At 32.8% G+C, this 17,726-nt stretch overlaps 2 protein-coding genes and 1 non-coding gene across 3 annotated transcripts; 1 reads left to right on the plus strand and 2 right to left on the minus strand.

Annotated features, from left to right (window-relative positions):
- Positions 1 to 7,777: 7,777 nt before the first annotated feature.
- Positions 7,778 to 13,266, minus strand: CENP-C (centromere protein C). Its single transcript, XM_047301916.2, has 11 exons — positions 13,013 to 13,266; positions 12,702 to 12,901; positions 12,529 to 12,617; positions 12,318 to 12,432; positions 12,064 to 12,215; positions 10,601 to 11,928; positions 10,421 to 10,493; positions 9,137 to 9,246; positions 8,431 to 8,524; positions 8,246 to 8,353; positions 7,778 to 8,088 (listed from the first exon to the last, which is right to left on the minus strand). The coding sequence occupies exons 1-11, from the start codon at positions 13,169 to 13,171 to the stop codon at positions 7,964 to 7,966; spliced, it is 2,553 nt and encodes an 850-aa protein (XP_047157872.1). The 5' UTR covers positions 13,172 to 13,266; the 3' UTR covers positions 7,778 to 7,963.
- A 267-nt stretch (positions 13,267 to 13,533) lies between these two features.
- TRNAS-AGA (transfer RNA serine (anticodon AGA)) lies at positions 13,534 to 13,615 on the minus strand. Its single transcript has one exon. It is a non-coding gene; the product is annotated as a tRNA-Ser (tRNA).
- Positions 13,616 to 13,708: 93 nt separating this feature from the next.
- Positions 13,709 to 17,581, plus strand: ATXRCC1 (BRCT domain-containing DNA repair protein). Its single transcript, XM_047301918.2, has 8 exons — positions 13,709 to 13,728; positions 13,888 to 14,192; positions 14,271 to 14,459; positions 15,096 to 15,207; positions 15,738 to 15,823; positions 15,942 to 16,052; positions 16,244 to 16,330; positions 17,022 to 17,581. Exons 2-8 carry the CDS (start codon positions 13,962 to 13,964, stop codon positions 17,361 to 17,363), a joined length of 1,158 nt encoding a protein of 385 aa, XP_047157874.2. The 5' UTR covers positions 13,709 to 13,728; positions 13,888 to 13,961; the 3' UTR covers positions 17,364 to 17,581.
- Positions 17,582 to 17,726: the final 145 nt, after the last annotated feature.

The raw sequence follows: 17,726 nt of genomic DNA on the forward strand, positions 1-17,726 counted from the left end.
TTCTTCTTACTTTTATGTTTTCTTAGAAAATATTTATCTTATGTGATCGAGGTATTGTTTTCTAATACTAGTTTGACGAAAAGTCTTTAATTAGTTGAATTTTTTCTATATTTGAATATTGATAATTAGTAATAAACAAGGGATACTTACCTTAAATTTAATGTATTTATACTTTTTTAATAACTTATACTTTAACATATTTAAATTAAATATATTTCCTAAATATAATATCATTCGACAATATTGCAATCATGTTACCTTTATGAAATAATTTGTGATATTTTATGGAATTATAATGGTTTCGGTTTCTTTAATGCAAGAATTAAAATGTAATTTGATAATATATAAGAATTAAAAAAAGCGCAGAGCATAAAATAAAGTTTATAGAATTTTTTTGAGAAATTATATTTTTTGATATACACATATTTTTTTATTTTTTTATAATATAAATTTTCTATAATTATTTTATTTTTATATTATGTGTGAAATAAATATAAATGCTTATTAATAAATTTTGAAAAAAATGATAGTTTGAAAAGGAAAGTGGGACCAGTTGTGAGATAAGAGCGAAGGTTTTGAGCGAAAACTAAAATCCAAACTGAAAGGAAAATGCTGTAATGTCATTTCAGTATCACTCTTCTCACTCTCATAATTGCCTTTTTATCTCTTCTATTCACAAATTTTGCATACTTTTCTTTCTCTTGTCTTACTATGATTTATAATTTTTTCTATAATAAAATTAATATAAACCTAAAAGTGAGATTTATTCTTATTTATATAATATAATATTTCATTTTATTTTAATTAATATAAAATCTTTAACATAATATTAATGATAAGATAATTTAAAAAAATTGATTATAATTGTATTGTACGGTAATATGGTCATGGTCATAAGATCGTGTAACCACCATATCATGTGTGGAATGGTTATTTCGACAAGAAATTAATCTGAATAATCATTAACTTTGAACAAAATAAAATTATCAATCATTTTATTGAAATTAAGTTTTTGTTAACTAAAAATTCACTTTATAAACCATAAATACAAATTTGTAATAAAAAGGTAAGTCATTTTGCATTTATTATGCATCAATTGGAGATTTTTTTACAAGTAATCTTTAGACATGACTGAATGAAAAAAAAAGTATTATCACTACATAAAAACTTATGCAAGGAGTCACAAACAAACTTGAAAAATTGTGTTCCTCTACCCCATATAGAAACAATAATAAACCTTAATTTTAAATTAAGAAATAGGTTTAAAGTTTATATTTCAACTATGATTAATGAAATTTGACTTGCTCCGATATTTTTAAATTTTTTTTAAAAAGTGTTATCAAATTTTAATATGTTTGATAAACGAAAAAAAAAATCAAATATTGACTTTTTGTTTAATTTAATAATTATACACGTTTTTCTTTAAATAAAATTTTACCACGTTTTGTTTGACACTAAAAATGATGATAAATCATTTTATCTCGTACTTTTGCTAAAAAATATATTTCAATAAAATAATTAAAAGAAAAAGAAGAAAAGGAAATAATATTCATAAAATTTAAGATAAAAATTACAACATAACTTTCTTTGTTTTTACACAAATTTGATTACGTGTATTACAACGTACCAATTATGTATCACATATATAACACATTAATTATGCATATATAAAAATTTATACATGATTATGTATTACAACATACCCAATTAGCTATACATACATAAGCCATATACATAATCAATGATTCCTTATAACATAATTAATTATTAATATATATTTACGTTTCTAATTCTCATCCCAATCGAAAAGAAACCCTAATTGTGTTTGAGAACTGCAATTCCGAGATTTCAACGAAAATGATAGGATAGGATAGGATTCATTGCTTGCTCTATGGTTCAAAACGATGGATGAGCTTATCTCTTTATTTTTGGTTTCCCACAGCATTTTGGAGTGAAGGGAAGGATCTTTATTCATGCAATGGACCCCACCCATGACCCACTTCCTGAAGCTTTTTAACTTTTCCATTTCAAGATCAAAGCTTCGTGCTTTCACCGACAAATGGAGTGAAATTTGACCTTTTGCTTCCATTAAAACTTCCTACTTAAGTTGCTTCATTCCATTGATAACTTCTTTGTCCACATTAAAGTTCCAACCGGTAAGGTTCACGTCGCATTTCAAACCAAAAATCACATCAAACATTAATATTTGCAAATGAAAATATTGAAAGTAAACCAGAAAACAGACAAGTCATTGCACACTGTTTTTTTAATGCCTTTTAAACGCGTTCCAGACAACGTCTGCAGCGTACCAGTTTTGTCGTCGCGTTATTGGATTAGTAAAATCTTAATTATTGGTTCAACGTTAATAAATTGTTAATTTTTGAGGTATCGAGACTCATATTCTGTATAGTTTTATAGATATTTGTTAACGAAAGTGATAAGAATGAAATTGAAAGTGTGGGATTTGTGAGACAGGCGATGATGGAGATGGTAATTGCAAAGAAAAAAAGTCCTTAATTATTTGAAACAATTATTACACGAAAGTGGAAGTTTTGTGGGAAGAACAGTTCAAAGGTGAAAAGTTCAAAGCACGAGTGCCAAAGATGGAAAATTTGATGCAGAAACATTGCAGTTCATTATCATTGGAAATTAAATTTGAGATATTATAGAAAACATATTGATTGTAGTTTTTATTTGGAGGCCATGGAAAAGGAACAGTAGATGATTGAATTATTGAGAGCATTCTTCTAGAAGCATTGCTGTCATGTGACCACCGTCCTCATTCCAAATCAGCCATGACATTAACATTATCATGAGTCATCTTTCCTTCTAGAAGCTTTTCTGTCATGCGGTTCATCATGGTCCCATGCTGCTACTTTTTTAACTGATAAAACCCAACACTTGTCTGATCCACTCAAGATAACACCAGATTCAGATCCACGAGGTTCGGATTCTTCCCATTTTAAAATTAATTACAACAGTGTCAGTATTTATGTTATGTTTAGAACGGACCCATGTCTACGTTTTACTGTTCTTATTTTCGTGTTCAATGTGATCAATTTTTTTCGTAACTTTAATGTGATTCTTCTTTTTGATGAATTTTGTTTAATTTTTTATTATTATATTATTTAAATTGTTAACAGAAGAATATATAGAAAGATATTATTTGAATGAGTTGTATCATTTTTTATTATGTAGACCATTATACAATGTGTGATTTGAAATTAATTTATTTAACTGAAGACTTATTTTAACAAAATCATATATGCGTGGGGAATTTAGAACTCTCGTCAGCATTGCAGGGAGGTGAAGGTGGAGTGGTAAATTTTGGACATCGTTTGTAAAAACTCGAAGGGATTGATCATTAATCAGGTGAGTTTCACTTTTTAATGTGTTCGTTAATATGTATTGTGATTGGTATTTTATTGTTGGGTTTTCATTGCATTGTGTTATTTTTTTTTTTGCTATGAATGTTTTTTACATGATCTGGATTGAGTAAATGTTGTGGATTAGGTGTTAGTGACCCAAAATTTTGAATTGTTTGTGTTCGATGTTGGTTTTAGAATTGATCTCTCATACTTTTTAAGTTTTTTTGAATGTGTATGTGGTCTCTATGAAATTAAAATATGTTTTAACTTTATAGGCTTTATACATGGTTGTTTTGAGATATCTAAGATTAAAGATTCAAAGTTGTAGTCCATGGTGGGACTTTAAAAAAGATGTATCATTTAAATATATTGGTGGATAAATGAGTTATTGGTTAGGTGACCTTGATAAGTGAAGTTACTTTGAAATCATAGATTCACTTAAAGAATTGAGGTATATTGAAGTTAATGGGTTGTTATATGTTATTGAAAATATGTTGCATTAGTTGTATGATGACAAGGGTGCAATTAATATGGTCAATGTGACCAAGTATTATAGTGAAGTTCAGTTGTTTTGTGGTTCATGGTGTGGATGAGCTAGATGTCATAGAGAATGAACTAAATGAAGTTCTTGATCACTATTGGTGATAGTAGTCATGTTAGCGACTCCAAAAGTTCACAAAGAGGACAGAAGATGGTCATCACAACAGTGAGTCTGAGATACAAATTGTGGCTGGTAATAACATGAAGTAGGAGATGAGGATGAAGTGGAGGTTCAGGGTGAGGACAAAGTACATGTTTTGGGTGATGATAAAGTGGAGGTTCAGACTGAATTTGTTAATGCAAGTGAGGATGATGACGATGTAAGTGAAGTGGGTGTAGGACTTGTGGATATGCATGTAAATGTTGTTAGTCTTGTACAAAACATTGTAGAAGGAAATGTCACAATTGAAGTGCATTTAAATGAATAAGACATTGATGAAGAATGAACAATGAATCACTTGCATAGTCTACATACCCAATCAATATCAAATGACATGGGGTTATCTGATGATGAGTGATGTTCAGAATTTTTGGTAAGTTCCCAAGATAATCAAAGTGACAATGAAGATGATGAAAGACACAATTGTAGTCTATTTGGGCATTTGTTATAACAAAATCTATGACGGAGTATAAATGAGAAGTGAAACAACTTTAACCTTAAAGTTGTATTTATTCATGTATTATGTGTTCTCCTCGTGGGAATATGTATTTTATTTATTTATTTTAAGTTATATATAATGTTATTTTTTTTGTAGATTATTGTGCAGGAAAATTGAGATTTAAAGAGAATTAGAGATTGTTGTCAGGACTTTTTCGCTTAGTCACAACTTGTTCACTCAGGGAACAAGTAAGATACTCGCTCTGCGAGACAGATTGGTTAAAAGTGAAACAGAAAGTATATACTCATTTAGCGAAAGGTTAATTTTTGAAAGTTGTTATTAAGTCGTGAATGAAAGAAAGAAAGGTGTTCTACTGTGTGGAAACACATTGAAATTCAGGAATTCGGTCAAACTTATATGTTTTAGATGCATAAGAGTTTGCAAAATCAATTTTCAACCCGTGAGAAAACCCATACTCAGTTCCCAAAATCCTATTTATCTTTTTATGTCCTATTTCAGTTTCAAAATACAATAAACATATAATTTCAAGTCACATTATGCATAACAAGCTACATAAGAAAAAAAATCACACAACTCATTCAAACATTGTCACTCTATGTACTCTTTCTTAACAATTTAAATAGCGTCATGAGAAAATATAAAAACAAAATTTATTAAAAATAGAAAACACATTGAACTTACGAAAAAAATACAAACCATATTAAATAAAATGAATAAAAATAAAGACCAAAAATAGTATTTAAGAGTTTTATTTACATAAATTTTATTTGCTTTGCTATTAAAACTAAAAAAAAAAATTAAATTTACGAAAAGATCTATTACCAATAAAAATATTCATGAATAATAACAATTATAATTCTCATCAATAATAAAAATTTAGAAATCTGTTATAATTTTTGGATTACCAACAAGTTTTTTTCTATCTATCAATTTTACTGTGGTGAAATAGTTAGAGAACTCATGAGTTGTCTGTACTCTTAAACCACAATAATTAATTGTTATTTATTTTGACAAAAACATTAATTTAAAGAGACAATAATTCTATGCCTTTAGGACACCTTTCACCAAATAATTATTCTGGTAGAGACACTCTCATCGACAACGTTTGCTAATTAAATATTAAATTAGAGGTAGAACTAACCCGACATGTAGAAGCCTTTGAAGGTGATAGCGTGATAATTGAAGCATACATATTTTTATATTTGTGCTATTATAATTCAACTCTATCTTTAAAGTTAGGCTAATCCAGCCACTGTAAACACATGTGTGATGCATACGTTACACATTAATTACTAATTTCAATCTAACCAAATGGATGAATAAATAAATATTTTTTTACATAAATTTTAATATTTTCACACCAAATAAAAATGTTAAAATAAATTATGTGATGTTAGAAAAGTTTTACAATAAAACTTCGTGTTATTTTGTTTGTGTTGATAATTAAAAAGAGTTTTAAACCTCAAGAACTGAATTTGTCAAAAAGTAACGAGAGTGATACACGTTACAAAAGTAAAATAATTATAAAAAAAATAAAAGTAAAAAGTGATGTATTAAATGAATATAAAAAAATTTATGTGTTAAAGAATTTTTGAGAAAAAATAAAAACCAAAGAATATTTTGAGTGCATGGAGTAGAATTCACGTTGATATTGAGAAGTGGAGGTTGAAAATATGTACTAAAATGGTATCAATTTTCTTGTGATTGAACAATTTCTGACTTACGTATTTTCTTGTAGCCACAAATTATAATTTCAGAAGAATGTAGAATGAGTTAGAAACTATTGATGTTTGAAAATAGACCATTTTTCAACATCATTGTCCTTTTCAATTTGATTGGTAAGTCCCTGGACTCATTCTACTGCAATATAAAATTAATAAAATGTACTCAAATTGGTTACGTTTAGCTATTCTTCGAGTTTAGTATTATGGATAGAATTCCAGTTTATTTCTTTGTATTTCAATGTTTTCTTTTTGTCAAAATTGAAATTTCATGTCAATAATGTTGTAATGATAGTTGTAAAATTAAAAGTTTATGCTAAGAATACATAAATAAATTATACTTCAATTTTCTCCGATTAGTAAAGCTGCATTCTAATTACGAGTATCTAATTCAATCATCCAAAATATTTCTCTTTGTTTGCAAGATAAATATAAAATGAGAATGTTTTTTTATATAAAATAAAGAAAAAAAGTATTATTTTTATATTTCTAATAAAATGATTTATTATTTTCGATGATGAATGTGTTGGAAATCTAAGCGAGTCCAAATCCTACATTGGATATAAACGAAAAAGTAGATTATTATATAAAGATGAAAGACTCCTTAATCCATTGTCTTAAAGGTTTTGAATAGAGAGTGATGTCAATCCTTTATATGCTCGTGCTAAGATCTTGTTGGTCTTTGTGTCCTCCCATTGAACCCCCCTCCTTGATAGACCCAACAGTGGTATCAGAACCGATGGTTTGTCTTGGTGACTGACTTAGAAGAGTATAATGATCCTTATACCGAAAGTCTTTATGGTAAAAGATATTCAAGTAAGCGAGTTCCGTTAAGATGAATGACAGTTGGAAAAGGCTACTCGTGGTCGTGGTTGACAGTTGGAGAGAAAGTGTACCCATGTGGAAGAGACTCACCCTTGAAGAGAAGATTGTTGGAAATTTAAGTGTCAACCCAAGTCCTACATTGGATAGAAATGAGAAAGTAGAACACTATATAAAGATAAAAGACACATTAACCCATTGGCTTAAGGTTTTAGATAGAGAGTGATATCAATCCCTGATATAATTATACTCAGATCTCATTAGTGTTTGTATCTCCTTGATGAACCCTCTTAGTAGACCCAACAGAATGATGGATATTAATACCATCATACAAGAAAATAAAATGTTTTTATCCGTTTGGCAAATGAAATATAACATCCAGACCAATCGAAATTCGCTTACTAGTTAAGTTTTGATAAGATCTAAGTTTTGAGAAGTGAACCAATTAATTTGCTTGTTTGACTTTTTAGGGTTATTATACCAAAACTGAATCAATACGCTACATACTTTTACCGTTATTCTGATTGCATTATATGGGAATTTCTGTTAATTTAATTAGTTTGTTTGACCTTTTAAAGCTAATACACTAAACAAGTTCGGTTTTATACCTGCCTTTGCTATTACTCTCCTTTAATTTATAACGATTACTTTTAAGTGCATGAACTAATTTAATTAATACTTTTTTACTTCTCACAAATTTCATTTCTTTTTGCTGTTGGTACTAATTAAGACCTGGATTAATGTGACTAAATAACAACATAAGGTACTTAACACAATTAACTACTGCCACTTTAGTTGTCTTGCCGTTTTACTGATTATAGCTACAGTCAATGATGTGATTAGAAAAAATCACATCATTGTACAGAACAAATCCAAGGAACTTGTTTTATGTTCAATATAAAGATGCCAACTCAAAAAGCTCTTTGTGCTGATCTGATACATAAGACTTTACTTTCATAGTCGGTTTTCCATCACTTCCTGGAGAGATGCACTTCACCCCAATGACAGTAGCCAAACCTGCAAACATGACAGGTAAAATTCTTTCAATCCTGTATCGAGAATAAAAAAATCACAATCAAAGTTAAATTTGATAAAACAGAAGAAACTCCTACTTAAATGGCAGAATTTAAGCTACTAGTCAGCAATACTGATAGAGCAATATGGTTTTACTTACTTTGGTGTACGCGACCATATACCGGTCTTTCCCCTTTCCAGTATTCCAATGGCCTTGTCCTGATCCTGGTGCTTCTCCTTAATCCAGAATTCCATGATGTACCGGAAGCTGGAACAAGGATTAATTATTTAACAACAAAAGGAATTCTTGAAAATAAATGGATGGGATAAATGACAAGTAGAAACCTGCAAGGCTTTTCCGTTTGGAAACATTTGTTTGCGCACGTGATTTAACTCTCCTTTGTTTTTTAACAGGCTGCACAGAAGCATCTGTCTTTTCCTGCGAAAGAAGTCACAGTCAATTCCTTAAAAAGCAACTAGGGTAAACTTTTGATATAGTGATTAATCAGACTTGTGTGGAATCATGTCAGGGCGGCTTATCCTAAACTAACTAATTTTGAACACGAATATTTGTAAATTTCTAAATACAATTCAATTCCACACCGTATGTTTACTATCTGAATTGTATGGTAAACTTAATTTTACCCTTTTCTAGTAGGATAGAGTTAGGAAACTGAAAGTGCATGGATAATCAAGTGCGATAACCTTTCACCAAGTGATCGAACAAATTACGCTTTATCACATTCAAAGTATGGTAATTATTCCTAACAAAATTTTGACCACACGTATTAACAATTCACTGATCCTCTCTATCTCTCTCTATCACATTATGCATCTCTTATCTTTTTATGTCATTAATAAATTTATAAATATTAAACAATATTGAACAAATTAGTTGTATAACTATAATTTTTCTGCGTAAAGCACCTTGATTGCCCCCATATCTATTTTCACCATTTAAATTGCTGATACATGATAAAATGATTGAATTATGACACAGGTGGTTTAAACACTGAGAAACATTAGAAAAGAAATGGACAAATCTAGTAACCTGTAGAATATTGGCATGATATCCAGTGGGATTGGATTGATCATCTTCTGTTCTTCTGGCTCGTTTATCCACAGCATTGGCTTGACATCCAGAAGGATCAGATTGATCAGCTAAGGCAAACCACAACAAAGTTAGTATAGTCGAAGGTACATTAACGTTGGTTTAAAGCAATATTTTCTGCTGATTTCACAGATCAAAGGGAAACTTAAGAGGAGAGTTCAGGACACTGTTATATGAATTACTGGGAGAGGGGTAAACGACTAGGATCAAGCGATGTCATTGAGATAATATATGTTTTGGCACAGTTTTTTCGGGCTTTGCATTCACTAAAAGTAAAAGCTCCTCCAAATAGCCTCTATACAACCACTATTTTCAGGCATGTTTATTAAAAAACTACATTTGATAATGAAAGATTTTCTATGACTGTGCTTAGCCTGCTCTCGCTCTAAACTTCTTTTAAGAAGACAAAACAGAAAAGAGGGTAACAATATCTTAAAGTACTTCTATATTGCATGTTCTGGAAACTCCAGTGTTGGTGATAGGTTCTTGGATCAAGAACCTATGGAAAAACACTCGAATACACACAAAGACAATATATCTGAATTATACAGCCTCCTTTTATTGAAAAAGAATCAGTAAGAATGGTGTTACAACGTAACCAGAGAGCTTAACCTCCCTCCAAAGAACTACAAGAGTTCCCGCCAAACAATAACACTCAAAGACTCCCCCTCTCACCAACCAACCCACCCCTTTTATACTGACTTACCTAACTGCCAGGCAGTTAGGCTGGTTAATGTTTCTTCTTCTACTAGATACAATTAGTTCCCTAACAGTTGGTTTTTCTATTCACAAATCTATTACATTTACGTAAATAGTAAGAAAGATATCAAATCCATCACCAAATGATCAAATATAACTGCACTCTGAGCAGTGAGCAGGAACATGACTTCATATCAGCAACAAAGATTATAATATAGCTTCAGTCTTCAAAAGAAGCATTAATGCATATGCAGAATTACTCAAGAGATGCAGGTTCAAATAAATCTGTATAGCCTTTTAGCATGCATATCCTAAGCCAACGGATTTTCAATGGAATAAACTACCCTTGTATATGACAGTGGTGCCAATGTACAAATCAATTGCCATTGTTCTTTTTTCTTTTAATTTCCTAATAATGCAAAAATGAAGCACTTTGCAGGAAAATACATTCTTAAAGTGTTCGGGTATTCTGCTTTCAGTTATTTATTCTGAACATAACTCAGAAGCATGTGAATGTATACATACCTAGTGGACTGTCCATGTTGTGATTTGTATCATCGCTTTGAGTGGAAGTTGTAAATGCCAGCATATTTCCAGCCTGTGTCAATCAGAATACAAAAGATTGATTAAGATTTTCATTGTTAAAATTCTGCATTAGCCAACATCTAAAATTTATGACACTACTTTTTTTCAAATGAAACATACTTTGTCCTTGGATTGACAGGTTTCATTTGCCTCAATACTAATGTCATGCATAACCCTTTCACCCATACAACTGCTTTTAACATTTATGTCTGTCTCCAATACTCTATTTGTCTTGATAGCAGCAACGACATCTTCAACCATGTGCGCATCAATATCCAAACTTTCCTCAATGTCATCCATAACCCTTTCGCCCGTATCACTGCCTCCAACATCTACATCCATGTGAACAAGAGGTTCATCTGAATCGACACTTTTAACAGACTTGGGTTCCCTTGAATTATCCTCAGTGGACTTTTGAGGAGTACTTGTACAATTTCTGGCAGTGTCCTCAGCCAAACTTGTCCCACTAACTGCAGTAATATCTTCAATTGAGGACACAATCAGTTCATTTGTTGACTTCTCAGAACTATCTTCCTTGGAAATATCTGAAGCACGGGTGCAATTTATGTCTGTATCCAAAACTGTTCTTGTCTTGTCAACAGCAACAAAATCTTCGATCATGTTTGGCTCAACGTTCGACCTGTCCTCTGTGCCAACCATTTTGCCCATTCCACTGCCTCCAACATCTATGTCAAAATGAAGTTCACTTGAGTCAATATCAACATCGAACCGAGGTTCCCTTGAATTACCCTCTATGGACTTACGAGATGTACTGGTACCATTACTGACAGTTTCATTAGCCTCGCTTGTCCCACCAACTACAATTATATCTTGAGTTGAAGACGCATTCAGTTCATTCAATGATTTTCTAGAGTTGTCTTCCTTTGGATTTCCAGATGATGTATTGGTGTAATGCCTGTCTGTGTCCAAAACTGTATTGATCTTACCAACTCTAACAACATCTTCAATCATGTGAGCCTTCAATTCATTCGGCCCCCCAGGAACAAGATTGACTTCTGAATTTTCCATACCAATTTCATTAAGTGAAAAAGGATCCACTGATTGCGTTGACCTTGAAATGTGCTTCTGCAGTGACAAGACTGAAGCAAATGGACTTCTTGGAGGGGTGGGTGAAGATAATTGCTGCACAGGGATCTGTGCAAACTTTTTAGATGGTGTCTTCTTATTCGTATGCATTCCTTTCAACAAGTTATCTATGTCGGATAAAGCCTTCCTTGGCTTTGACTTGTTCCCTTGCAATGATTTCAGATCAGTCACTTGGCTATCTGGGAAGATCGGAATAGAAAATTTATCTACAGCTACGGGTTTGATCTGTAACCTCTCCTGCAAAAGACTAATGGCCCCATCCCCCTCTAGATCCTCAGAATTGCATGAAAGCAATCCATCCAACAATTCATCGAGCTTGTTCCCTTTAGTAGCAGATGAATCTGGAGCAAAAATACATAATGTTTGAAGAATTGAAAAAGGCGGGAAGTAAAGAGCACTGAAAGTCCGATTTTAGAGGAAAAAAAATCAGGCCCGCCAGCACACTCAAATAGTAGAATAGAGTAGCATTCACTTACCCATTACTTCTTTTTTCGAGGATGGCATATAGGCTTCATCTATGTCAGTTTTCTCGGCCACGGGATCAAGAGTCTGAGACCCAAGCGTATCCTGGGAGGACAGAACACTTTCAGAGGTTTCTCTGGGATACCGATGCTTGTATCTGATTGGCCTGGCCCATAAGAAATTAAGGTCGAGTTAAACACAGATAAAAAATACAAACATCACAAAGAACACAATGTAGACTGGTTATCGTAGTATTAGGAGAGCATACAATTGATCCTTCCCCAAAAGCCCAGGTCGACGTTGTCGTGGTCTAGTAGACAAGCTATCTTGATCAGACTCAAACGAGGCATCACCCAGCTGCTTCTGTATTTCTCTTTTTGCATCTACTCACCAAATGCAAACCCAATAAGACCAAGAACAAGCCGCGGGGAAGTGAATCTCGTTCACAGGAAGAGAAACAAAAAACAACACAAACTTACTTTCCAACCGTTCATGGGCCAAGAAGAACTCCGCCGGATCTTTCAAGCTATCAAGGTCCAAAGTTGGAAGCAAACTCTCAACAGAGGGCCTGTTACAAAAAACCAAGTCAACAAAAAACAACTGTAGAAGACATTCACAGATAGAATGGTGGTCCGGGTTATATAAGCCTTACTTTTTAGTTGGCTTCATAGAGAAGCGTGGACGTTTGAGCCCCAACCCAGGTCTCTGTTGTCGACGAAAATCTCCATCCTCTCCTGCACCATTTGTTGTTTGAAATATTGAGTCTTGCGTGATCTCAGAGCCGAACAGATTAGGGTTATCATCCAAAACAGACTTGGCTGCCTGCACCAGTTTCGCGGGACTCCGCAAGGCCTGTGCAAACACAGTAGCATGAAATGGAAGGCAATGCTTCAATTAAAGCTAAACAGAACTTAATTAGTTTGAAACGACAGAAGAGGAAAAAGGATTATGATAAATATTCACCATGGATTTGAGGTGAGTGTGGATGGTTTGAAGATCTAAGTCTGAGTTGTAGGGTTGGGAAGGTGGAAGAAGAGATGGCGAAGTAAAGAGGGAAAGTCCCCAATAATTGGCGAGAGGATCCACTGCTGCATCACCTTCTTTCTCCATTGACGTTCGCATGCATATTGGTTTCGGAGAATCGGACAACTAAACCCTAGATTCGTGTTTTGGTTTTTTCTTTTGATTCAAAAATTGAAAACAAAAGAGTGAGCGGGAGCAGCTCTTACTCCCTATAAAATAACTAAATAATAAAAGTAATATTATTTTTACTTCAACAAATTTTTAATATTTATTATTTTAATCTATAACTTTTTTTTATTTATTTTCGACTGTGTAAGCAAAATAACATTTTCCATAATAAATTTGTGTTTTGGATTTATTTCTTTTTATTCAAAAATTAAAAAACAAAAGGGTGAGCGGGAGCAGCTCCTCCTTCAAAAATAGCTAAATAATAAAGGAAAAAAATCTTATATTACAAAAAGCGTGAACGGCAGGATTCGAACCTGCGCGGGCAGAGCCCACATGATTTCTAGTCATGCCCGATAACCACTCCGGCACGTCCACCTTTGTGATATTTGATTTCAAAAGTTAATAATTATAAAATAATTATTACGCTATGTATTTAAAACCACCTTCTGCACATTCAGCACAGCACATAGAGGAGGAGGAAGCCAAGAGTATTATTATTATTATTTTTTTTGTTGATTAATTTGTCTCCCGATATTTTTTTATTTATTCATCTCAATAGGCACGCACATTTAAATTCTCTTGCATGTTTCTGTTCACCGATGAAGTTTCTGATCAATTTACGAATTTTATTCTGACCCCAAACGCAGGCTTCTTCACTAAAACTTCGGTGTTTTTCGAATTTGGTGTTTTTGGTACACTACGCATAGGTAGTTCTTCTACTATGTCTGGTGCTAAAAGAAGTGCCAACGACAGCGGTTCCAAGCGGAGCCTACCGTCGTGGACATGTTCAAAGAAGAACGAGAGCGAAAACAGTGAGAAGAAACTAACTTTCGACGGCAAAGGTGAGAAATCCAATGAGGGTGAGGCACCCAAGATGGGCAAAGTTCAAAATGAGAGTGGTGGAAAATCTTCTGCCTCAAGTTTGGAGTTTAGAAGCTTCAATAAACTTCTGGTGAGCTTTGGCTTTCCTTGCATTGCTATTTTCGAATGTTTATTGACTGAATCATTAATTTAACCGGTTTTTGGACAGGAAGGGGTGGTTTTTGTACTCTCAGGGTTTGTGAATCCGGAGAGGGGCATGTTGAGGTCACGAGCAATGGAAATGGGGGCACAATATCAGCCTGATTGGAACTCTGATTGCACTCTCTTGGTTTGTGCATTTCCAAATACCCCTAAGTTTAGACAAGTTGAAGCTGATTGTGGAACCATTGTATCCAAGGTTTTCTTTTTTTCCCTTTTCCTTGTTTTGTTTCAATTCTATGCTTTTCTTGGTGCCATTTTTATGCCTTCATTTATAAAAGAGTTAAGATATCTGGTGTTGATTCATGCTTATTGATAAACTCATAATTTAAAATAAACTGTTATTTAATGACCAAGAGAACGCAAGAGCATCTTATGTTCAAAGTCATTTTTCTTTGTTCGTGAAGTAACTTTATTTCTAAGCCTTTTTTTGATCGTTTAGGTCCACATTTATTTCAGTGTCAATTTCTGTAATTCCGTTAATTTGTGGTGTTGTTAGACTCCATTACAGTGTTTGAAGATTGTAGGCAACTTTTCCGTGATTTGTATGAAGCAATTTTCTATGTAATGTGCTAGTTGAAACATTTTGTTTGCAAGAGGTTTTCTATTGCTAAATCAAATCTATGTCTTTTCTTTTTCATTATTTTGTCAGCATTACTTTACTTAAGTGTTAAATATAAGGGATATCAAACTTCAACACATTTTAATTTTGGTTGGGAAATTATTGTCATGCCACTCAAACTCTTAGTTGTATAATCTTTGTATGTATTTTTGGACGATAGTCTTACCTGATATTACATGATGCGCCCTTTCTTTTCTTCGTTTTTGGGATTAGGATTGGATAATAGATTGTTACACACAGAGGAAGCTGATTGAGATTGACAATTACCTTCTTCATGCTGGGAAACCATGGCGTAAAGGAAATGTTTCAGGAGAAGTCAATGAAGGTGATATAATTGGCTATGTGATTGTATATAGTATAGAACGTTAAGTTAGAGGGCATCTTTTTTTAACTATTTACTGACACTGCACTAGTTGCAACAAGCATCTTGTTTATATCTTTACTCTTTTTCTAGGAAAGTGAATCGAAAAATAAAATTATATATTTTGAAACAAAATTGCAATTTCAAGAGTCATTGTGATCATCTATTGAGGATTTAAATGATATTATATGTCTAGTTATTTCTGAAAATACTCAACAGTTAAAACACTTCTTTTGGTTTTTCTAAAGCCGTTTTTACATCCATCTTATACACACACACACACACACACACACACACACACACACACACACACACACACTACTTAAATGGATGCTACAATGAAATGATGAAGCTTTGAAAATAATGGCCTGTGTTACAACATGTCTTTATGAGGTAGTTCTTGTCAACCTCCTTCCCCTGCCCTAATACTGCTATCTCCATCCAATTTCACATCTATTTTATCTTTATGTGAACCCCACTATGGGTGAGTACAGATAAAATACCATCTGTACCCAAAAAGTCACCGAAGCATGTTGATGGAGAACAGCCTTCAAAGTCAACAGCCTCCGTAAAATCAAAGGTAAATCTAACGAGATGTTTTATAGTCACATACTTGAGAGTCTGAATAACCTTTATTTCATCTGCAAACAATTAAATATGCTATAGAGTATAGACTTATATGTTTGGTGGTATTCCAGGGAAAAGGCACTGATATTTCTAGGAAATGCTTTGAGCCTTCGGAAGTGAAGGAGTGGGCCATTGATGACTTGAATAAAACAATTCAGTGGCTGGAAAGTCAAGAAGAAAAGGTTATGGTCATCATTTTCTGTGTGTTTTCAGTTTTTGTTTCCTTCTAGAGGTTACAAAATTCTTATTTAGATTCTGAACTTGCATGGAATCAGACTATAGTGCTAAAATAGAAGTTTGCATTGAAAATAAACTCATTTGTTAGAAAATCATTGTATTTCACTACCCTCTTAAATTATGTTAATCATTTCAGCCAGATCCAAATGAGGTGACGAAAATAGCTGCAGAGGGAATTCTAACTTGTTTGCAAGATGCAATTCGTTCTATAGAGGAAAAACAGGTAATGTACACAGAATTTTGCATCACTCTCCAGTTAGAAAGCATAGTAAGCCTCCCCCCTTCATAGAGATATGGTACCATAAGCATAAAGAAAAGAGTTACCTTATTATTTAAAATTCAATCGATTTCCTGTAAGGATGCACTTTTCACATGCATACAAGGCTAGGATCACTGGTATTTGAGTATTAATTGTGTTTTTGTCCATCTTAGGAGGTACGAAGTTAGCTAACTGGGAAACATTACCATAAAATGTCAATTTTTTCTTGCATTAACACCCGTAGTACTTAGTATTTTCTATTTCCTACTTGTTTCCGATCCAACATGTTCTTAGGTGCTTCTAAGTTTCTCTGCAACTTTTTTTCTTGTTTTTATGGTAGTGATAATACCTAACGTCGCTGACTAATTTCATTTAGATAGGAATTGGCTGATCAATTGATTGAATCAGCTCACTGAATGACACATTTCCGTATCAAAGCCACTAACGGTTTGATCTTAGAATATTGTGTTTTGTTTCTAGTTTAATGCTTTAATTTTATACCTTTCGATTATATTTGACTTCACACCGTTCCATGAATCCTGTTCCATAATCACTACTCTTACTTTTAGTTTCACTGCAGTGCTTTTATAGTTGGGATGAAATCAAAATAAAAGATTTCACAGCTGATGGTGATTGCCTTACTATCTTTAACCAGGATATCCGAAAAGGAACTGAGGACTGGATGTTCTTGCCTCGTGTAGTTGACGAGCTTGCAAAGTTGGATGTAGTTGGAAACAAAAAGACTTTATTGTCAAAGGAAGATCTTCACAGAGAGGCTTTGGATTGTAAGCGAATTTACGAGGAGGAACTAAGTAGTTTAGATCATCAAAGGAAGAAAAATTCAAAGGTAAATAAAGAACAGACGAGCAAAACTGGAAGAACAAATGCCATGTCTTCTGATGCAGTTGAATATGATAGTGATGATACAATTGAGATGACAGAACAAGAAATAGACCTTGCATATAAAACTTTGTCCTCTAACATCGGCCACTTGTGAATTCTGAATGAACTTGTTTCTTTTGGGGAGAAAGGAAGTTGATTTGGTTTAGCTAGATTTTTCTTTGAATATTTTACTGTGTATGTCACAAAGTCTTTGTTATTGTCAGCCTTAGATGTTCACCTGTTTTTGCTACTTCCATGCATATTACTTTTCTCAGTTCCCATTTTTGTTCTAATATCGGAGTTGGGTAAATCAAAACACAACTTTACTTGGAATGTGTTTGATTAAATGTTAAGTCATGTTGAACACCATAAATTTGACCTAAACATTGGTGAATTTAAGTTACATATTACATAAATATATTCGATAAATTTATGTAATATGCTTAAATTTATTGGATGTATTACTTATGAAGTAGTT

The sequence above is a fragment of the Vigna umbellata genome, chromosome 6, assembly GCF_029865625.1.
Source record: "Vigna umbellata cultivar VRB3 chromosome 6, Vumbellata_1.0, whole genome shotgun sequence".
In the NCBI taxonomy this organism is placed as follows: domain Eukaryota; kingdom Viridiplantae; phylum Streptophyta; class Magnoliopsida; order Fabales; family Fabaceae; genus Vigna; species Vigna umbellata.

Excerpts from the sequence above, each read along its gene's own strand:
- CENP-C (XM_047301916.2), bottom strand. The coding sequence starts at position 13,171 with ATGCGAACGTCAATGGAGAAAGAAGGTGATGCAGCAGTGGATCCTCTC. Across the intron at positions 12,902-13,012 it reads ACACTCACCTCAAATCCATG|GCCTTGCGGAGTCCCGCGAA; the intron begins GTGAATATTTAT and ends GTGTTTGCACAG. Across the intron at positions 11,929-12,063 it reads CTCGAAAAAAGAAGTAATGG|ATTCATCTGCTACTAAAGGG; the intron begins GTAAGTGAATGC and ends TTTTTGCTCCAG.
- ATXRCC1 (XM_047301918.2), top strand. The coding sequence starts at position 13,962 with ATGTCTGGTGCTAAAAGAAGTGCCAACGACAGCGGTTCCAAGCGGAGC. Across the intron at positions 14,460-15,095 it reads GTGGAACCATTGTATCCAAG|GATTGGATAATAGATTGTTA; the intron begins GTTTTCTTTTTT and ends TTTTGGGATTAG. Across the intron at positions 15,824-15,941 it reads CAGCCTCCGTAAAATCAAAG|GGAAAAGGCACTGATATTTC; the intron begins GTAAATCTAACG and ends GTGGTATTCCAG.